At 38.3% G+C, this 19721-nt stretch overlaps 1 protein-coding gene across 1 annotated transcript; it reads right to left on the bottom strand.

Moving 5' to 3' along the window:
- Positions 1-1710: 1710 nt before the first annotated feature.
- PWP2 (PWP2 small subunit processome component) lies at positions 1711-19524 on the bottom strand. The gene is made up of 20 exons (XM_009640939.2): positions 19505-19524; positions 18912-19006; positions 18439-18538; positions 17527-17670; positions 16943-17078; positions 16194-16414; positions 15382-15525; positions 14561-14631; positions 14325-14461; positions 13032-13180; positions 12261-12408; positions 10860-11010; positions 10335-10515; positions 9235-9382; positions 8005-8113; positions 7478-7543; positions 6897-7115; positions 4349-4499; positions 3203-3277; positions 1711-3028 (listed from the first exon to the last, which is right to left on the bottom strand). The coding sequence occupies exons 1-20, from the start codon at positions 19522-19524 to the stop codon at positions 2866-2868; spliced, it is 2628 nt and encodes an 875-aa protein (XP_009639234.1). The 3' UTR covers positions 1711-2865.
- Positions 19525-19721: the final 197 nt, after the last annotated feature.

Genomic DNA, 19721 nt, shown 5'->3' with positions numbered 1-19721 from the left:
TGGAGGCGGGGAGGGGCAGCGCCCGCCCGCGCTGGGGCCTGCAGGCCCTTCCCTGGCCTCCTTTAGCAATAGCGGTAGTAGTAAAAAATGCAAAACCTGCACGGAAATAAATCCCCGGGACTTGTTTTGAACGCAAGCCGAGCAGCGCCAGGTTCCTCTTGCAAGCGAGAGGTGGGAGCTGGGAGGTCAGGTGCTTGATCTGCCGCCTGCCAGTTAACCTCTCCGCCCTACTGACACGGGTGGAGGCAGTCAGCAGTCCAGTGGGGGCAAAGCATGTGGACTTGGAGGTTTAGCTTGGACATCAGGAAAAATTTCTTCACCAGAAGGGTTGTCAAGCATTGGAACAGGCTGCCCAGGGAAGTGGTGCAGTCCCCATCCCTGGAGGTGTTTAAAAGACGGGCAGACGAGGTGCTTAGGGCCATGGTTTAGTGATGGGATGGCAGCGTTAGGTTAATGGTTGGACTTGATGATCTTAAAGGTCTTTTCCAACCTAAACGATTCTATGATTCTATGAAGTGCATGCAGCCCCAGTGCAGCAGGGGAGCACACCCAAAGCAGGGCAGGCGAGAGGCTCCTCGAGGCTACAGCTGTTCATAAAATTAGGGTAAACAAACCAACACGCAGGGGTAGCTTCGTTTCTTTCTTTCTAGGATCCTGTGAAATAGGGTGTTGCTTTTAAAAGAGAAGGGTAACAGAAACATTGAATAGTGCCAAGTTTCATCACTGGTAAATTTCTTAATTTCTTTCCCTGATAAAAAGCTGTTTTGTCTTGTATGTCCCCCCCTTAGTTTTTATTATTCTTCCTACAAAGATAGAAGGGCACACTGGAAGATTGTATTGGCATTCACATGCATCGTAGAATTTGCCTCAATTACCTAAAGGCTTATTATAGCTCTAGCAAAATGACTAAGGCAAGTAAGGCACGTCCTTACCCCACATACAAGAACTGGTGCAACACTGCCCCTCTCGCCTCCCCTCAAGGCTCTAGTGCTTTGTGAAATGTACTTTTTTGCGAAGCTTTTATCTTCAGAAATGTTTTGAATGTGATGACTATAGTAACCCAAAACCTTCTAAGAGGTTGAATATTTCCTCCGTATTCTGTGTTTTGTAACACTGTAAACCCAAGAGACAAATACGAATTTAGGGATCAAGTTAGCTGACTTCACAGAACAGCGCAACTCTAAATTTTACATAGCACAAAGCTATTGCCATGACAGTCCCAGAACAATTACAGCCTCCCTTGCTACAGGTCATGTAGTCTTCATACAGTCTTTAAAAAAGCATTCAAAGATTATGTGTATATGAAAAACTGTAAAATAGATTAAGAAGTCGGGTAACACCATCTTGGTTTTCACATTATCTTAAGCACTTCCATTTACTAGGATCCCAAGAGGGATTTTTCTTTTTCCTGCGCTGCTTCTTCCCTGCTCACCTGTGCCTCCCTTCTACCTCGGGTAGAAAGCCTACTTTCTGCCACCTCCTCCGCCCATGGCGGAAGGGTGGAGAATGACAGCCAATCCCAAATCCCACCACAATAGCACAGAGCATCATTCCAGCCCACCCACCTACTCCTTCACCCCTCTGAAAACCCGAAACATGGGCATGACCATGAAAATGTTAGGAGGCAAGGGGGCACCAGCAGCTGAAAATGTTTTTGAACATTTTACTGTTAAGAAAAACAAAACAAATCACTTTGCTATGTTTTATTTAAGCGGGAAGTGCATCTTTATTTTGTATACTGAAGCTCTACAAAGTGACTGTATGTGTCTGCTGCATGTTTTGGACTTTGTTTTTAATTTCAGCAGTTTTTAATATTCATATCTCTCCTCTCTTCCAAGAGTGGAAAGAGACCAGAAAACAAATCCAAAAGAACAGAATACACTGAAAAAAAAAATCAGTTCTGGCTCATTATTAATATTTGCAGTAACCTCATTAACAAAGCCCTTTCAACACGTGACTCGAAAGCATCACAAACACAGATATAGTTCTTTGTGTTCAGTACCTCATTGTTATTAGCCAATTCTCATGCCAACTCACAAAAGCAAGGGTACCAAAAGTTTCAGATTTTCATGTTAATAAAAATTTAAAAAAAAACAAGGGCTTTCATGAGAAAAAGAAACATTTGTAACACATTCTCTTGCAGTTTAAGTTAGATTGAGAGGCAATTTCCAAACAATTTTTTGCTGCAGTATCTCAGATTAATTAATGAAACCTCTGTAGAAGTTATGTAGCATAGTAAACTTTTTTCCCCTGTATTCATTGTTATGGGTATATCATTAATCCTCATTATTGAAACATCATCAGGTTTGGAAGCTATAGAGGTAAGAAAAATGGGTCCACTTATTCCTAACAGTGTTCCAGTCACACGTACATACTAGAACCAATTAAAAAAGAAACATTTTAAATAAGTTGAGAGCCATACGTAGCTGTCCAGTTAAGAATGACTTAAAAAAGGATAAAAATAAAAGAGTCCCTCATGAAGTATGGCAAGACTGCATTACAAGGAACTCTCCATACTTAATCTATGTACAATGCATTTTTAATAAAGAATGCACGTCCTCCAGCCATATTTCTAACTTCACTGATGTAAGAACACTTTTTTGTCTTACTTGAAATCAGGAATAAAAAAAGAAATCAACTGAGAAATCAGTGCTGTCAAGCTGTTACGGCCAAAGGGTACACCAAATACACCAGGGATGGCACTTGGTCTACCCTACATTTCACCCACTTCTCTAACTCACGCCTAACTCCATCCACACTGTTAAAAAGAGTTAGAATACGCCACTATGAGGGCCACTCATTCACAGTGAATACCACTGCATAAAATTACTTTGTCTTAGGTTTTCTCTCTCCCACGAAGAGTTACTAGGAACTAAGACTGTCTTTATGAACTTCTTGCATAAGATAATCACTGTCAGAATCCAAGTTGTCTTCTTCATCGACTGATGTTTCTTCTGCCAGACGTTTCATGCCCCGCTGCTGTGAAATGGCCAATGCGTATTTAATATTGTAGATATTCCATTCGCAGCTGGAAAAATAAACAGCAACGTGTTAGAAACAAGATCCCATTTTTCTCCTAAAATAAAAACATCTCTAGAAGACGACTGTCTCCGAAGTCCTAATACCACACTATCACCCCCCAAATTACTCCACGCTTTTGTGTAGGGTTTTGATTTAAACTTTTAAATGTAACGATACATACAGTTTGGAAACATCTTCAAAATGGCGTTGGATGCTTTTCTGAAGGAACTGAATCACAGGGAGCAGCTTCACTGACCTTGAACAGAGAAAACATGCAACTTGAATGCAATTCATATTTACATATGGAAATATAGAACTTCTCTACATTCTCAAAATTTTAACAAGCATCCATGTTAAGTTTTAAACATGAACGGTTTAAGATAATGCTAAATAAACAAAAACTTTTTGCTTTTGACTCTGCCCTCAGTGATTATACTCAATACAAGTAATGCTATGGCCAGAAATCATTTTGTTCTCTGATGTCACACTGCAGCTTGAAGAACTAATTCTGCTTGCTGTAATGATGACAGTTCCTTCCAGCTACTGCAATACTTTCTGAACAAGGAAGAGTTTGTTTTACATCATCCTTTTCTACTTTATCAGCAACAAAAGGAGAAAATTTGTTCCAGTCATTTCAATAACTAAAACATTCATACCCATGTTGAAGCAAGGAAAGAGTTACACAATGGACTGTTTCTTTAACCTGCAAGACTCCCTCTCAGATTGCCTCTCAGCCTATTTTAAATTGTAAGTTTGCCTGGTTTTGTTCTCAAAAGTTTATAAACTCAATACTATGGGTTGGCTGAACAGAATTCATATGGCTGGCACGTGTAGTTATAAAGAACTACGTAGGAAAGCAGGACACTAACAAGCTAAAAGTGCATGCTGTAATTACAAGCTAAGACTTCAAAATGCAGTCAGTACCTGCACATTATCTTTCAATGACATTTAATACGTATAATTGTTTAAAATCACAACTGCCAAAATCCTATTACTCTTGAAATCTTCATGCATTTATAGGCCAAGCAAGCTATGCGGTTTTACCTGTAGTATTTGAAAAATGTTTTTGCAATTTACCCTCACAAATCCTATTACGCATTCCAATTCTATCATACTCACTTGTTAGTAAAGAAGTTGTATTAAATTAAAATGTAAATTTTATAAATAAATATTTAAATTATATTAAATGTACACGTAATAAATGTAAATTAAGTAGTTTTAATTGTTGTATATGCATCTATCTAGAATGTCAGTAACTTAATAAAAACCTCAAACTGACAGGTATTTTAAAATGCTGGTTGGCTTTTTGACTTTCCCAAGATCTCACCTTGTTTTCAGTTTCTGTCCATGCAGCATGAGCAACTTATGAGCCCAAATAAGGTAGAACTCTAAATGACAAGATATCTCAAGTGCAGAGGCCAGGAACTCCAATACTTTCTCCACATACAGGTCTGGGAGTGATGAGCAGACAACATCAACTGCAAAAAAAAAAAAAAAAAGCCCACAGATATCAGAGTTGAATTACTATTTGGAATAATGTTAGAGAGACCATAGGAAAGCATATAGGGAAGGAGAAGAAAGCACCATCTTGGCAACTATTTGATATTTAATATTGTGTTTCAGGGTACAGTACCACAGACTCTGAGGAGGCAAGTCTTTCCTCTTTGAGCCTTCCAAACACTACTATATTTAAAAGCAAGAACTTAACTCCCTCCCACCCCCTCCCCACCCAAGTTCTTCCTCCTACCAGAATACTTTTCCCCACCATCTCTCCTTCACCACTTTTACTTCCACCCTTTCCTCCTCTTTCAGTGTAACTGGACTTTATTGAAGTCTTGTTGCTTCATATGAATTTCTGTATTCAGTGGGACCAGTCAGGCGTAATAATCAGAGGCGATAAAGGATACTTGAAAGGATAGCAGTCACCTGCTCTCAGAGGAAGTGTCTGAATGCTGTTGGCAACTGCGCAGCACAAAGCAGCATGATTTATAAGCATTCAAAATAATCTATAAACTGCGATGACCTCATTATATATAAACTTCTCTCAGAACTAACCAACTCCTATTCCCTGCAGCCGCCCCAATTGGCCTACGTTAACATTCAACAGCGGAAAAAAGTTTTCTGCTTTTGAAGAAACAGGCACACATTCATTCTGTTAACAGTGGCTTTACAATGCCTGAAATTCCTATGCCTCATCCTCTGCTGCTGCGGCTTTGGTGCCTGCCTACTTACCCAGTGTTGCCTGCATACATGGAGTTTTGGTTAACTTCAGTAAAAGAGAACTAAGTTTTGCCAGCTGAAGGCAAACACCATTATGCCAGTGCAGGTATGCAAAAGGTAATTTACCCTGGCATACATAATTATCAGGCTTGCTACCTAGGGAATAAGGGAAGAAAATCCTACAAAACGGTTGGCTTGCAACACATCTGATTTCAGACTCAGGCATGTTTTGACTAGATAAAAGGAATTTTTGTTTGTTACATATGGAACACTGCAAGGAAATAAATACTTTTTACTGGGGCAACTACACTGAGATAAAGGTAAGAAAATATACTTTAGAGTTACTATGACAGAACTGTTAATGAAGTTATGAAGTTAAGCAGAATACACTACTGAAAGTTTATTTTTAAGGTTGTGTCTACCATATATAGCTAATGAATGTGCACATTAATTATCAAAATGATGAAACGGGAGCTAAAGAATGACTTCAGTAAATGTCTTTAAAGCTGAGTGAGATCTTACCTGTTTGGGTTTTTTTCTGACATGTCCCAGTTGTGAAAGCATCTGTCTCTTGTCAGAAAGAGCTTGGCACTTAACTAACAATCTGTTTGGTTTGTATGAACACAGTCCTCTATGAGGACCATGTTTACATTTGTTTAGAGGGATGAATTTCACAAACACTATGACTAAAGAACAAAAATCATCAGAAATTCAAATGGCTGACAATTGCAGAGATTTTGTCAGTCCAAAGCAAGACTGATTTAGAGTAGCTGGCACACAGCTTTATCCAGTTGAGTGCTGAACACTTCCAAGGATGAAGACTCCACTACCTCCACTGTCAACTTGCTGCAGCATTTGACTGCCCCCAACATATTATTTTTTTTAACATCTAGCTGGAATTTCCCATGCTGCAAGAGCTCTGTTGCCTCCTGTCATATCATTGTGCAACTCCACGTCTGGTTCTGCCTTTTTTTTTTTTAACCTCCCGTTAGGCACTTGAAGACAGCAAAAATACTCCCCTTCTCTTCTAAAGACTGAACAAACCCAGCTCTTTTAAGTCTCTCCTCAGCTGTCGTGCACTCTGGACCTCTGATCATTTTCCAAGCCCTCCACCAGATGCTCCAGAGTATCAATCTCTTTCTTGTACTGGTGAGCCCAAAACTAGGCACAGTGCTCCTGATGTGGTCTCACAAGTACTCGACAAAGACAACTAATTACTTTCCTCAAACTGCTGACTACATCCTTGATAGTACAGCCCAGTATCCAGTTGACTGCCTTTATCACACAGGCACACTGCTAACTAGTGTTAAACTTGCTGTGCCTCTCCAACATCAGCTGCTTCTGAGAACTGACATCCAAAAACTTTACCTGCATATCCAGACCTGATCAAATTCCACGTTTAAAAGTCACTAGATGAGCACGCAGTAAAATTAAAACATAAGTTAACAACAAAGAGTCTACTTTTTTTTTTTTTTTTTTGCAAAAGACCATCCTTTCCTCTTCAGTTTTCAGCTACAGTAGAAACTCCTTAAATATCAGTTCTAAGTCCTTCCCCCCACCTTGAGCTAAACTCTGCCCTTTATACTTCAACTTACTTGGCTTATACATCTCTGCTAAGAGCTAGTTCAGTCAAATTTCATGGAAGATCCACTTACCTTCATTGCTAGGTACAGCCTCCATGACCTCCTGAATTAATTTTTTTTCATTCAGCTTGAAGGCCATAACAATAGCCATAGTGTATTCTTTCTGACGCAGTGTTTTGTGTATATTGCTGGGTGTGACATCAATATCCAGCTCAAAAGGATCAAACATCAGCCCAGAGTCCAGTGAATAGATAAGAAGACCCTCTGTGGTGGTGGCTGCCCAGCTTCGTCCTAGAAGAAAAGTAACAATATTTAAGAACAAAGCTGGGTTTTCTAGGATGGAAACAGAAAAAATAAACAGATGGCTCTTCCTTGCTTACAAGAAGTGGATAGACTGAAAACCATGCATCATTGACAGACCTGTGAGCAATGACAATGCTTGTAAAAAAAATACCAGCTGACAGTGATGTACACTTAAGTTTCCTAATTATCCGCTGCATGGGAAACTAGACTACAAACCTAGCAGCGTTGTATAATACCTGGAGAGACCATCTCCAAGGCATTTGTACTTCATTATTACTCCTCCAATGCTCTACCCTCTTTTGCTTATTTTATATGGAATAAAAAAACCTACATTAATTGTCAGTACTCACCTGTAGGAGAGAATCGCAGGCAAGTCACTCTTATTTCTGGTTTAAAGTGTCGAAAACTCATGTCACCTAGAAGAGAAATTTAGAAGTGATTTACCAGAAGTTCACGGTCTAGCTATCAACTCTAACTACGCTGTTATCGTTATGCTGAAAAACAACGGGGAACATGCCAAAACCTGGCATAGTTAAAGACAAGGTAAGTAAGGGACAATCCAAGAGATCTTACAGCTAAAATAAGCGGTGGGACTGAATTTTGCTCTCTGAAAATGAAATCAGGACCTCAGGGTTCCATAACCAGGAAACCACAGTACCTCGTTTCCTGTTGCTTCTACTATGCAAAAGGACCCAACTCATACAACAAACAGCTGAACACTTGTGTAACAGATCCCTGCAGCTACAGAACACTCAGGTAATCCCAACTTCAAAACTGTGTTGAACAATTCAAACCCTTCTTATCTGGTATTGACTCTACATCAAAGGTTTTCATCCACATAAAACTAGTAGCAAGACAGCAAAGCCAAAAGCCATACCTCTTTTTACTCCAGGAAGAGGAATGGCAACGCCTTCTTCACCTCCAGCCCCATCATCAATCAGAGCCATGCTGCCAAATTCCGTCATTTTTCTCCTATCTAAGTACTCCTAGGAAAACATGTACATTCCATTCATTGCACTGAATCTCCTCTCAAACATCTATATTAATTGAAAACTCTCTGTAACATTCAGGAGTTATCTAGTGATTATTTCTTTGCACTTTCTTCCAAAAATTTCTCTAAAATAATGGAGAAAACTTGACAATTTCACAACAGCAGGTAACAGTGTCTGACCACAAATGAGAATCGGGCTGCTTCAGTCTTAAGGCCTCAGAACAGCACAACTCAAGTTTAGACTGCAGTTTCACATAATTATATTGTTGTTCTACTTAAACTGTACCATGCTAATGTAAGGGCCGTGTAGCCAGACAGCTACACAAATGATGTTTTAGTGACCTCTCCACTCCCCTTTTTAAACACCCATCCCCCCTCAGGATTCTTTTCCAGCTGGCTGGAAAACCACTTCCGGTATCCTTTTTAAGTCACATGCTGAGCTACACTAGCACATTAGAGGGCAGCAGAGAAACGAAGGCTGCTTTACAAACCACTGTGTATTTGTAGAATACACTCAAAGAAATGTATTTGGAACCACACTCAAATACAGCCCAAAATGAACACTGAACAATCATCATTCTTCCAGGTAAGGGGATGTTAAGAAGGGTTGCTGGATTTTTTTCCTTCCAATGCTTTTCATCATTCACTTTACTTTTAAGGGAATTTAATTTTGCATTTGGCAATATTCAGAAACTGAGGTTATAAAGGTCAGTGATGTTCTTCTGCGTCCACAATAAAATCCTTCATTTCTCTGCTGACACTAGCAACTAACACCCAGGGAAAGTTAGGTTTGTACAAAATATTGATCATTTAAGTGTTCGTTATTGTCTCTTCAATTTTAAGTTAAGTGCCAACTGACTTAACTATGCTTAAGAGTTCTGCTCATTCAATTCAGACACAAAGCAATCTGGCAAGACTTTAGTTAGCTGAATGTCAGGAATTAATTTTGTTTTCTCAGAAGTATTTCCTTACCACTCTCCTGCACAAAACCAAGAAAATGATCCCATGCTGAACAAAACATTCATAAATCCCACTTAAATGAGATGTTACACCAAAACCAAAGTCTTGGGAACAGGGAGGGGAAATGAAAAAAACCTGACTCCTGTGTTCACATACCTCCATTGCATCTAAAGAAAAGTTGCATGAGATTTCAAATTTTTTCATAAGGATCTGTTCCTTGACATTATATATACAGACAAATTTTGACAATCCACCTGCCAAAATAGACTGACCATCTGCCGAGTAACACAGAGTAGTAAAAGATCTAGTAAAGAAAAAGAGAAAGTAGTTAATTTCACTGCCACATCCGAGCTGAAAGACACAAGTACAGTGTGAAGACACAGATCATTCCACAGAAAAAGTGGAGATCTTCATTCACACAATATGTACTTAACACACAAAACCATTTACCACAAACAAGTACTTGGTGCTTTACTATGAATCACAAACAATTTAGAACTTCAGCAGCTTTTTGAAGTACTTCCACACTTCCGAATCCAAACCACAGCCCAATGAACGAGCTCTCCTCTACACCCTACAAAACACTAAGGACGGTCACAAGAGCTAGAGAAAAAACAGTGTCATGGCATGTTTTAATGAGATGGTTGAGAGCTCATCACCAAAAAAATACTTTTTTTTCAAAAAGTCAGTTCCTTTTTTTCATTTTGTTTTGAAAGGGAGTAATATGGAAAAAAAAGAGGGGCTCAAGGCAGAAAGAGAGGAATGAAACACATGACTTCCATATTATGCTTTTTGACAGCACACAAATTCAACTTGCCTTTAAACATTACTTCATATGTGTAGTAACATGTAATAAAACCCACAGAGTATTTACATTTTTTTAAAAAATGTACCAGTTTCTATACACCAGTAGTTACACTCTAGTACCTACATAACAAGATATCCGCTTAAAAACATATCACATTTGGCCAGTGAAAAACTTGTCATGATGAGCTTAATATTATGCTGGCAACCCACATTTATAACTGATGAAACATGCTCAGAATGATGCTGAACAGTAGAGGAACACAGCAAAAGGCAAAAAGGATCCATCCAGATGTCAAGTCAGGCAGTCTTTTAAAATCCAACATCAGAACCAAAATATTTGAACAGCAAATGCATTCTGAAAACTTCATGTAAAAACCAAAAGCAAAGAAACAATTCAAAAGCAAAAGCCAGTGTGGCACCCTCTTTTCACTGCTATCTCATTTACTTACTTCGCCTTGGCTGCTTGTTTGGCAGTAATTTTATCAAGCTCCTTCCTTCCCATCTGAAGATCATGCCTTCCCTCAATTGAGCCAGTTTGCACTGCATTTTCATGATCCCAAAACGTTATTTGTCCATTCAAAGCAGCAACTGCAAGCTCCTTGCCATCAGGACGGAAAGCAACAACAAGAACTGCAAAGAATTTAATTAACAGTTAAAAACGCAGTCAGATATTTTCCTAAGAAAATACCCTCTATTTTTCTAGGTTCTTATCTCAACTACCACAAAAATCTTAAGAGTAACAAGTATGACTGTACTTTTTCTCTGGACAACATACAAATATTTAGCCAATTATAAAGCTAAAGCTAGTATTAAATAAAAAATATTTCTTGCATTGTTAACTAAGTAATGTAGAGAACTATCTCAGCTTTTGGTTTACATTACCAAGAATCAGTCTGTATTTGACATGTTCTGTTGTTCATTCTTCAAATATGTTTTATATTTTTAAATTTGATAGAAGATGAAATAAAGGTTACCATCTGAGTTCAATATTAGTGTTTCCTTTGTTCTCCAGCTGTCCAACATATCCCATAACTTGACAGTTTTATCCCAAGAGGCACTAGCTAGAACACACTTCATTGGGTTAAAGGACAAACTGCTGATGGGGCCCTCATGACCTGATAAGACCTAATAAAAGAAGAAAAGATAAAATGGAATTAGGCAAAAGAAACTGAAATACATGTAGTCTGCATTCAGTAAACTAAATATAACAATGAAACCATGCCTAACTTGTCCACACATGTTTGAGGTCACTTTTGGACACGTAGCATGACACGTATCAGTGATTCTCAACTCTTTATTTTCAGTAGTTTGAAAAAAAAAACCAAAACAAAAAACAAACACACCAAAATCACTCTTACGCACACATATAGTCTCCCTAGAGACCAACTTAATAATACAGTGAGCTTTTTTCCCCCGCTCTAATCAGAATCTTACGCACACATATAGTCTCCCTAGAGACCAAGACTTAATAATACAGTGAGCTTTTTTCCCCCCGCTCTAATCAGAACAATCAGACCAAACGTGAAAAAGCAAGTCATTGCTCTGAGAATTCAGTATGTCCTGCACCTGAAAACATGTAAGGAAAAATACTGATAAAAACTGTGAACAATAAAGATTTTTACAGCATGGAGCTCCTACTCCTCCCAGAAGAAATCAAGGAAACTAAACTCAAAACTCTGGATATCCACTCAAGTATGCTGAGTTACTACCAGTGATCTATATTCAACAGCTACGCCAAATTAAATACGAGTCGCTGAGTTAATCTACTTGTACAAGATGTACATAATGCTTAAGAATCGAAAATAGCAAATGAGCTTGATTTGCTCAGAAATAGTGTCCCTCCCTCCTTTATTACATCTACTCTTAAGTGAATGCATTTCAAAACTAGCAGCAAGACAGTGGGGATTTAGCTTAATAGTTTTCTCACCCTACCCAATCAAAACCTTCCACACAAGAAATCATGCCCCTGCTCTACTCCAGCAAAACTGTCCACAAAATCTGTATCGATCTTAGGACAGCACCTACAATATCTTCATTACCTGCAGCAAATATGTAGAAAAGAACATGTCTGAGCAACTACTGGAGCAAAGACTCTCATGCTCACATGTTAGCTTAGCAAGACTGGTGTTACTTCATCAGCTAGAAAGAGCTCGTTACTCAAAAATTCTAAAAACTATTTCTCACACAAATCCAGAATAGCCTCCACACAATAAATTAAAAATTGCTGAGAGTAACATACCATAGCTCCAGTTTGTGAATATAACAAAACACTTCATGTTGTATTAAAACCCTCTGACTAATCCCAAAGATACTAAGTATTTTCATGATCTATATTATGTGTTAAATTCAAGCCCTCCAACATAGCAAGTCCTTACATCTAGCAGCCTCCCACTCTGCATTGACCAGATGAATATTTCAAAGGAATCCTGGGAACCAGCTGACACAATCTCACCACTGGAGTCCACAGCTAAACAAGAGAACTGACTTGGTCGTGGAGACGTAAAGGTACGGAAATTGCGGTATCTGTTGTGAAAATAAATTATAAGAACATTTTAGGTAGATTTAAACACGTTTTACGAACATATTTAAAAAGGATTTCATTTTACTTATAAAGTCCTTTAAGATATCTATAGAAAAAATATTCTTTGTATAAAATTAGATGCAATACCTCAGCAAGATTCAAAAAAGGTATTAACAACTCTGCACAACAGCCAAAAATACTCAAACAGAAGAGCGTTCTTCTATTACATAGTGTGTGTCCATTCTTCAGAAAACATGGGCTTGTTTATACACCCAGTTCCATACATAGCTGTATTATAATGGCTCAACCACTAAAACTACGGCAAACGTTCTGTTAGACAGGTGCCTTCTCCCCATTTGAGTAGTACAGCCAGACAATGATCTTACTGGATTTCTAGCTTCTCTGAGAAAAGTTCTTCCAGACTTTTTTTTCCACAGAAACTGGATGATGGGACGGGATTCCTAATTACTATCTAGATTTCAATCAAAGGCTGAACCAAAAATCAATAAAGCAGTACTCACATTTGTGCAACTTCAACTTGAAACAAGCCATCAGCAGTTTGCTGTATTTTGGGGGGTGAAAGCTGAAGACTAAATGAGACACAAAAGCTTTTATAAAGAGTTACCTGTGTAGATCAAAGGCACGCACTGTTCCATCTAGGGAAGCACTCAAAATGACATAACCATTGGAAGTAAAAGTTACAGCAGTTATACCGCTTGTATGTTCTGTAAAGGTGACAAAGCAAAAGCTGCTTGAAGTGTTCCACACTTTCACCTGCAAGAGAGACAAGAAAAGCCTTCATAGCACCTCCATCATCAGTTCAGAGAGAAAGTAAGGGTAAGGCAGCAGAAGAGTACAGAAAAGTTAGTCCTAAAACTCTGCGATAGCATAAAGGACTTTCAGTACCACCAGTAAGCAATTCTGTGCAAGTGAGACAGACAGGGCCGCAGATTATCATTAAATCCCTAAAGACACATATACAACATGCAAATCTAAGTGGAGACAGACAACAAATTTAAAACAAAGCTAATTTTCAAGGAAAGCTAGAGCACTTGGTGAGCATCTCTGGCTCCCAAGTTTTAGACTGCCCACTGATAAGGCAAGAGTCAAATTCAAAACCAACTGTGAAGCCATTCCAGAAGTTACAATTGAGACGTTATTTCATTCTTTTTTTCCCCACAAAAATGTTATGCGTTCAGTGATCTGGAGTTTCAGACTTCTGGGGTTTTGTCAATTTTAAATCTGAATTGCAGAAACCAATCTTTTTCTTTTTTCTGACACTCAGAAGTTGATAAGAAACAAGATACTATCTTTGTCCCATTTATGTGCCAAGAGATTGTGGGATTACTCCAAAAAACATCTTAAAAAAAAAAAAAGTACACATACACCTAGCCTACTGTTTCAATACAAATCAACCATGAGAAGCTAATTTTTCTTTTAAATTGCAAGCTTCTGCAACAGTACATTTCAGAAAAATCTGTTCAGGAATTGCACTTTTATAAATAACTTGAAATTAATTTTGCATCCAAACCACTTATTAAAAAGGCATAAATTTGCTGACATTCATTCACCCCAAAGTATCATGGAACCACCACAAGCACACATAAATTAACTTTTGAGGAATTAGATCTTTTTGTGTTTATGGTGACTGCAACTATATTAATTAAAAAAATCATCTGATAAAAAGCGTAAGTGATGTAATTTGCAGAGGATACCAATAACAGCAAATCAAAAAATATATAAGCTCTAGAAAGAAAAATCAAAGCATTTAAGTGAAGACAAAAAAATATGACTTTTCATTAAGAAAAATATGTATCTCTTACAGTAACAGAGCTTTCTACAGAACATGGAAATTCAAGCTGCTTACTATGTTATTAAGACTTAAGTTCATATTTCAGTGATACTGCCCATCCCTTACCTTCCCATCCTCCCCTCCAGTCACTATGTACTGTCCATCTGGAGAATATGCTAACGAAACCATGCTGTTGAAATGTCCCTGCTGCTTCAGCACGTAGGACTCGCTTTGCCATTCCCACACAAGGAGCTGACCCAAACCTATAAACACGAGAAGAATTAACCAGAATTATGAATACAACGATGAGACTCTGCAAATGCAAGCCACAAAACACATACAGACCAAAAAAATTTACAAACCTGAACATCCAAAAGCAATCCAGTCACCAGTACAGTTGATAGAAACAGAAGCTATCCTTTGGTCTGAAATACTGAAATAAAAGAATTACCCAATGAACAAGCTTGTGGTTTCATGCTTTCTGTGATAAAACTTCAAATTTAGGGTTTATTTCCTTTGTTCAACCAAGTTCTTTCATTACTTTACTGAATTTCTGTATCTCTGTAACGTCAAAAGCAGCATATGTGTTCTTTCCTTTATTATAGTCAAAAAAACATCAAAACAGACAATATTGCCTTTTTCAGAATGAAGATGGAGTATCTAGGCCCCAAAAACATACTTGCCAGCACAGACTAAAACTCCCCACATTCAAGAAAAAAGGTATTTTTTGGTACAGGAAAATTATGCATTCTTTAGCATCATCATACAGCAACGGAAAAGAATTATGGTTTTATTTGTCAACTTAGCAATGATTTACAAACAATTTTACATATGCAGAACTTTTTTTCAGTTACTGTATTTTCTACAAAGAAACTCAACTCACAGTAAGTCCAAAACATTGAAGAAATCTCTAGCCAACAACTAACTACTCAGGAGTTCCTCATTCAGACCTCACTTTTCCATAATAAGCTACGGAATGGAGTTGTATGGTATTAAGACTAACTGATTCTGCCCTTCCAGAAATTACAGTACTAAGTAGATATTCATGTTTAAGATTTTTGTGCTCTGATTATTCATTCTTCACTACTAAACATGGTGTGTTCTCAGCCAAACAAGCCAGCCAACCCCCAAAACATACCCCACAAGACAAAAACAAACCAAAAAACCGACCACACCCCCATACCTCAAGGAGTGAATCAGATTGAAATCTGGAAGCTCATGGAGGTGAAAGATTCCAGAAGCAAAACCAGTGACTAAAAGGTGTGTTTTCTTGTGGTAAGCTGCAGATGTCAGGTTATTAAAGTCTCCCTCTTTATTGAAAAAATACCTGGCATCAAATAAATAAGAAAAAAGAAAACAATGCAGAAGAAAAGTATGCTGCTATAGTTGCATTTCAAATATAGGTCAACTATTTTGATCAAGGTATCCTACAACAAAAACTAAAAAGTAGTAGTTCCAGGAATTGCTAAATATATGTACTTTATTTAGCTAGTGAAAGCAAATACTCTTGTTTTCCTCAATGTTTACAGCAGCTACAGTAATCTGATTATCAGAAGTGACACCTGACCACATGCAACAAAAGGGACCTAAAAGTTAACCTCAGAGGAACTGCACTGTTCGTTTCCTTTTCATCATCTAATGCCAATATGAGCAACACATGAATTCACTGGTTATCCTTCTATGTGTGACTTCTCTCTACAGAGGAAGTAATTGAAGTAATAGTCATAAATATACACCTGGCAAAGAAGGTTTTCGTAGATTCTTCATAGCTATATCTCTTACTGGAAGTAAACAGATAAGCACTTCTGAGGTGAAGGGTATATATAGCCCTTCATATAGTCAAGGTATGACACAGATGTTCTACTGAAACCTACAGTAAATTACTAAATCCTGAGCAGAGTTTTATACTGCTTTGAATGAGTGATAAAGGGTGAAAAAAGCCCAATCGTGTAAATCCCCATAACAACTGTCTTTGGAAAACTGAAAATCACTTACTTTGCAACACGTGAATATTTAACCTTATCTCTAGTCTCTTGTTCATTTGGATTGGCTTTTCCACGAATTTCTTCACCCTTTGGCTCTTCAAGAAACTCTTCATCATTTTTTTCTGCATTCTTTTCCCTAGTTGCATCTTTAGGGGGTATAGGCTTCAAACCATCAAGCTCTGTATCACAATGCCACACACAGAGAGCTGCATCCTGGCTAATTGTGTACAGCTAGAACACAAACACACAAATGTACGATTATCTCGTAATACTTATGTTTTGTACTCTGCTATCTTGTTATGAATATAGAGTTGCAGAAGGGTTAGGAAGTCTGCACTCTATCATTGGGATGACATATTACTTAGACCTCTAGAATTTGAGGTGCTTTAATCTGGAAAATTTACCTGTCCCAAGAAACTGGTGGTTTACTTTACCTGCCCTCAGAGAGATTTTGAAAAGACCAAAGGCAATTTGATTACCAGTTGGCATTACAGCTAATAATGTCTTTTTCATTTTTACAACTATAACTTTGGGGGGGGGGGGAGGAGCAATTTTAAATAACTTGCTCTCCTTCTGAAGTTTACTTCTTCGAATGTTCACAGAACTGTAGACTCCTGATCACAGCAGAGGAGTCGACATATTACGCATTTTCTAGATTCTGAGATACTATCAAAATAGTCAGTATCCTTACCTACAGATAAGATTCTGCTTCAACTATTTTAATATTAAAATTCAAGAATGTTGTGTGATCATACATACATCTAGACTGTTCTCTTCAAAAAAGCAGGCTACTATTACATCCTTGTGCCCTCCAAGCGAGTAGTAGATCAAGTTTGCCCATCGTTCTGCTCCAAACACCCACGTAGACATGTCCTTGCTCCCTACTGCAAAACACCTACAAAAGAAAAGGCAATATGAATTAGAACACTGGTTTGCAGAACTCTTCATTCAGTGGAGAATGTTCTGAATGGGAAGACAGCAGTCACCACTTTAAAAGTAATTTTACACACAGCAGAGTTGTAAACTGAGGTTAGAAACTCTAGCAAAGGTAGATGGGATTAAATACATTCAAAAGGTCAACCATACTCACACTCCTATGTTCCTTTTATTGATAAATAGGCATTTTCAAGCACGAATGTATTGTTGGTTCCTAATAGCTGCATATTTTATACTTCCTAGTCTGCCAATATATTTTTTTAATTCAAGATAGAATTAGAAACAGAAGAAACAAAAAGAATTTTTAAAGTTAGTACAATACTTTAGAGCAAAGAAAATGGACTGTAACATACATACAAGTATTAACAATGTAAGCACGTAGACAGTGCTTTAGTTTAACAACCCACTTGGAATCGTCAGTCCAGTCAATACAGGTTGTTTCATCATATGGGCCGTAGTAAGTTTTGTCCAGAACAAAGGCATTAAATTCTCGTTTCTTCCCAGGAGCATGGTACATTAGAGCAACATTGTCTTTTGTAATCACAAATTTCCTGTCATGTGGGGGAAAAAAAGAAGTGTAATTGCACACAAAGCTGTTAAAGCAATTGTTCAGTACAGACTGCGATACAACACAACAAACCACCTTAAAAACGTTTCTGCATTACTGAGTGATAAATATATAAAATTACTTTTGAACTAAAAACAGAAAATTATTTGCAGATTGATATTATTCCCCAACTTCATGAATGCAGGTATACTTTACACATTACAAGACAGAAAACCTTCAGTAAAAATCACTTAAATTTAATAACGAAGTATTTATTCGCCAATTCTCACAAAAGGAGGAGAATTTCAAACATTCAAAAGAGGATATTCTATTTCGACTCTCTTCACTTCCATATATTGGCCATTTTCACAGACACAAAGCGTCTGCATCCCTGCTACATATATTCTATAACCTGGTCCTGTTGCCACTATAATGCTGTAACACAGAACTGTGACTCCAACTTTCAAGCAAAAACTCATTCAGGATCACTTTAAGTCAATCCAACTGAGGAATAACACCAAAAAGGGAACTCCGCACTTTTTTTCCTGTCACCCTTCTGATACCTCTAACTTTACATCACCACACTGGCTCAGCAACCGTGCAGTTAAGGGAGGCAAAAAGAGGCACTCAACTCAGAGAACTGCCTCTTCCAGCAGCACAGTTGTCTTAGACTAACCCAAGTCATCCCCAGACTGGTCAGAATGCCTTAATAATTACAAGTTTATGGGGTAATTTCTACTGTTTTATTCTAAAGCATGCACATTTTACTTACTTGCCATCCGGGGAAAAGCTGACACTGTGAACTGGCTTGTGAAAATAAAAGTGATGTATCACACATTTACCGATCAAACTGACAAGCAAGGCAGCTCCCTCTGTAAGGACAGAAAAAGAAGGATCATGGAAATAATCCAGTTCCCAAAGAAGCCATAACCCTACCAAGCTTAGTTTCTTGCCGTAAAGAGAAGGAAAAAAAAAAACCCAAACCAGTACCTCCCCAGAAACTTTTTAAGACAGTGTGCTTAATATTAAGAAAAATACAATCAAAATTACAAGTCATTTTCTGTGAATAAGCTCTTTTTAAGCTCTGTGAACAGACACCTTCCCCTGAAATTGTAACATAATTTTCAAAGCAGAGCACTTCTAATTTGTCCTAAGGTTGAATACCTAGCAATACAGACCTTCCTCTTGAGACTGTATTTTTACCTCATTCTTTTAAAAAACAATTATCTCTTTTATGAAAAGTACCTTCATCAATTAATATGGCAAGACTTCCATCTGGAGAGAGCCCCACACACACAATATTTAACCGTGTAGCCAATGGGAACGTCTCGCACTTATTACTGCAAGAAAAAGATAAAACAGTAAATTGGATAGAAGGATGTAGAAATAACAGTCATCTTCGGTATCAATTAAATATGATTTGATACCTATGTTAAAGCCATGGAACCAACTTAAGATGCAAAACCCCCACGACTTTCTTTAGCAGCCACAATCCCAGAAACACCAACTACGTAAGGGGTGGGCTCCCGACCAGAATACTGGTAGAACGAGTATCAATCACAACTCTGGGCTATAGGAAAGGGCAGATGACGGTCTAGGCTTTGCATTATATGAGAGACAGTACAAGACAGAAGCACACAAAGAAACCATACAAGTAAATCAAATGCAAACCATTTATTCCCCTCTTTATTTCTAAACCACATCTGTACATCACACTACTTATGCTACTCTCCCCACAGACCTACATACAAGAAATCTGCACCCTGCAACCCCTTGGGAGTTATTCCACTAGGCAGGCTTTTCTACCTTTTAACACTAAGACAGAAACTTTTCAGTACGCTTTGGGAAGGCAAACCATTCTTGAGAACCCCAGCCCACGCCCCAACCCTGCAGCCCCACACCCTGCTCGTCCTTTCGCGTAGGCCTGCGGGAGGCGGCGGTGCAGGGAGCATCGTTCTCTCCCCCCACCCCTCTCGCTACGGACAACGCGGACCTGGCTGCTGCCGTGCTGCCCGCGGGGCGGGGTCTAAAACCTCCTACGAGCTTTACTTCCCT

The sequence above is a fragment of the Egretta garzetta genome, unplaced genomic scaffold (assembly GCF_000687185.1).
Source record: "Egretta garzetta isolate BGI_Z169 unplaced genomic scaffold, ASM68718v1 scaffold45, whole genome shotgun sequence".
NCBI classification, from domain to species: Eukaryota; Metazoa; Chordata; class Aves; order Pelecaniformes; family Ardeidae; genus Egretta; species Egretta garzetta.
Note: the sequence above shows the minus strand (reverse complement) of the source record. Positions and strands in the feature narration are given on the sequence as shown.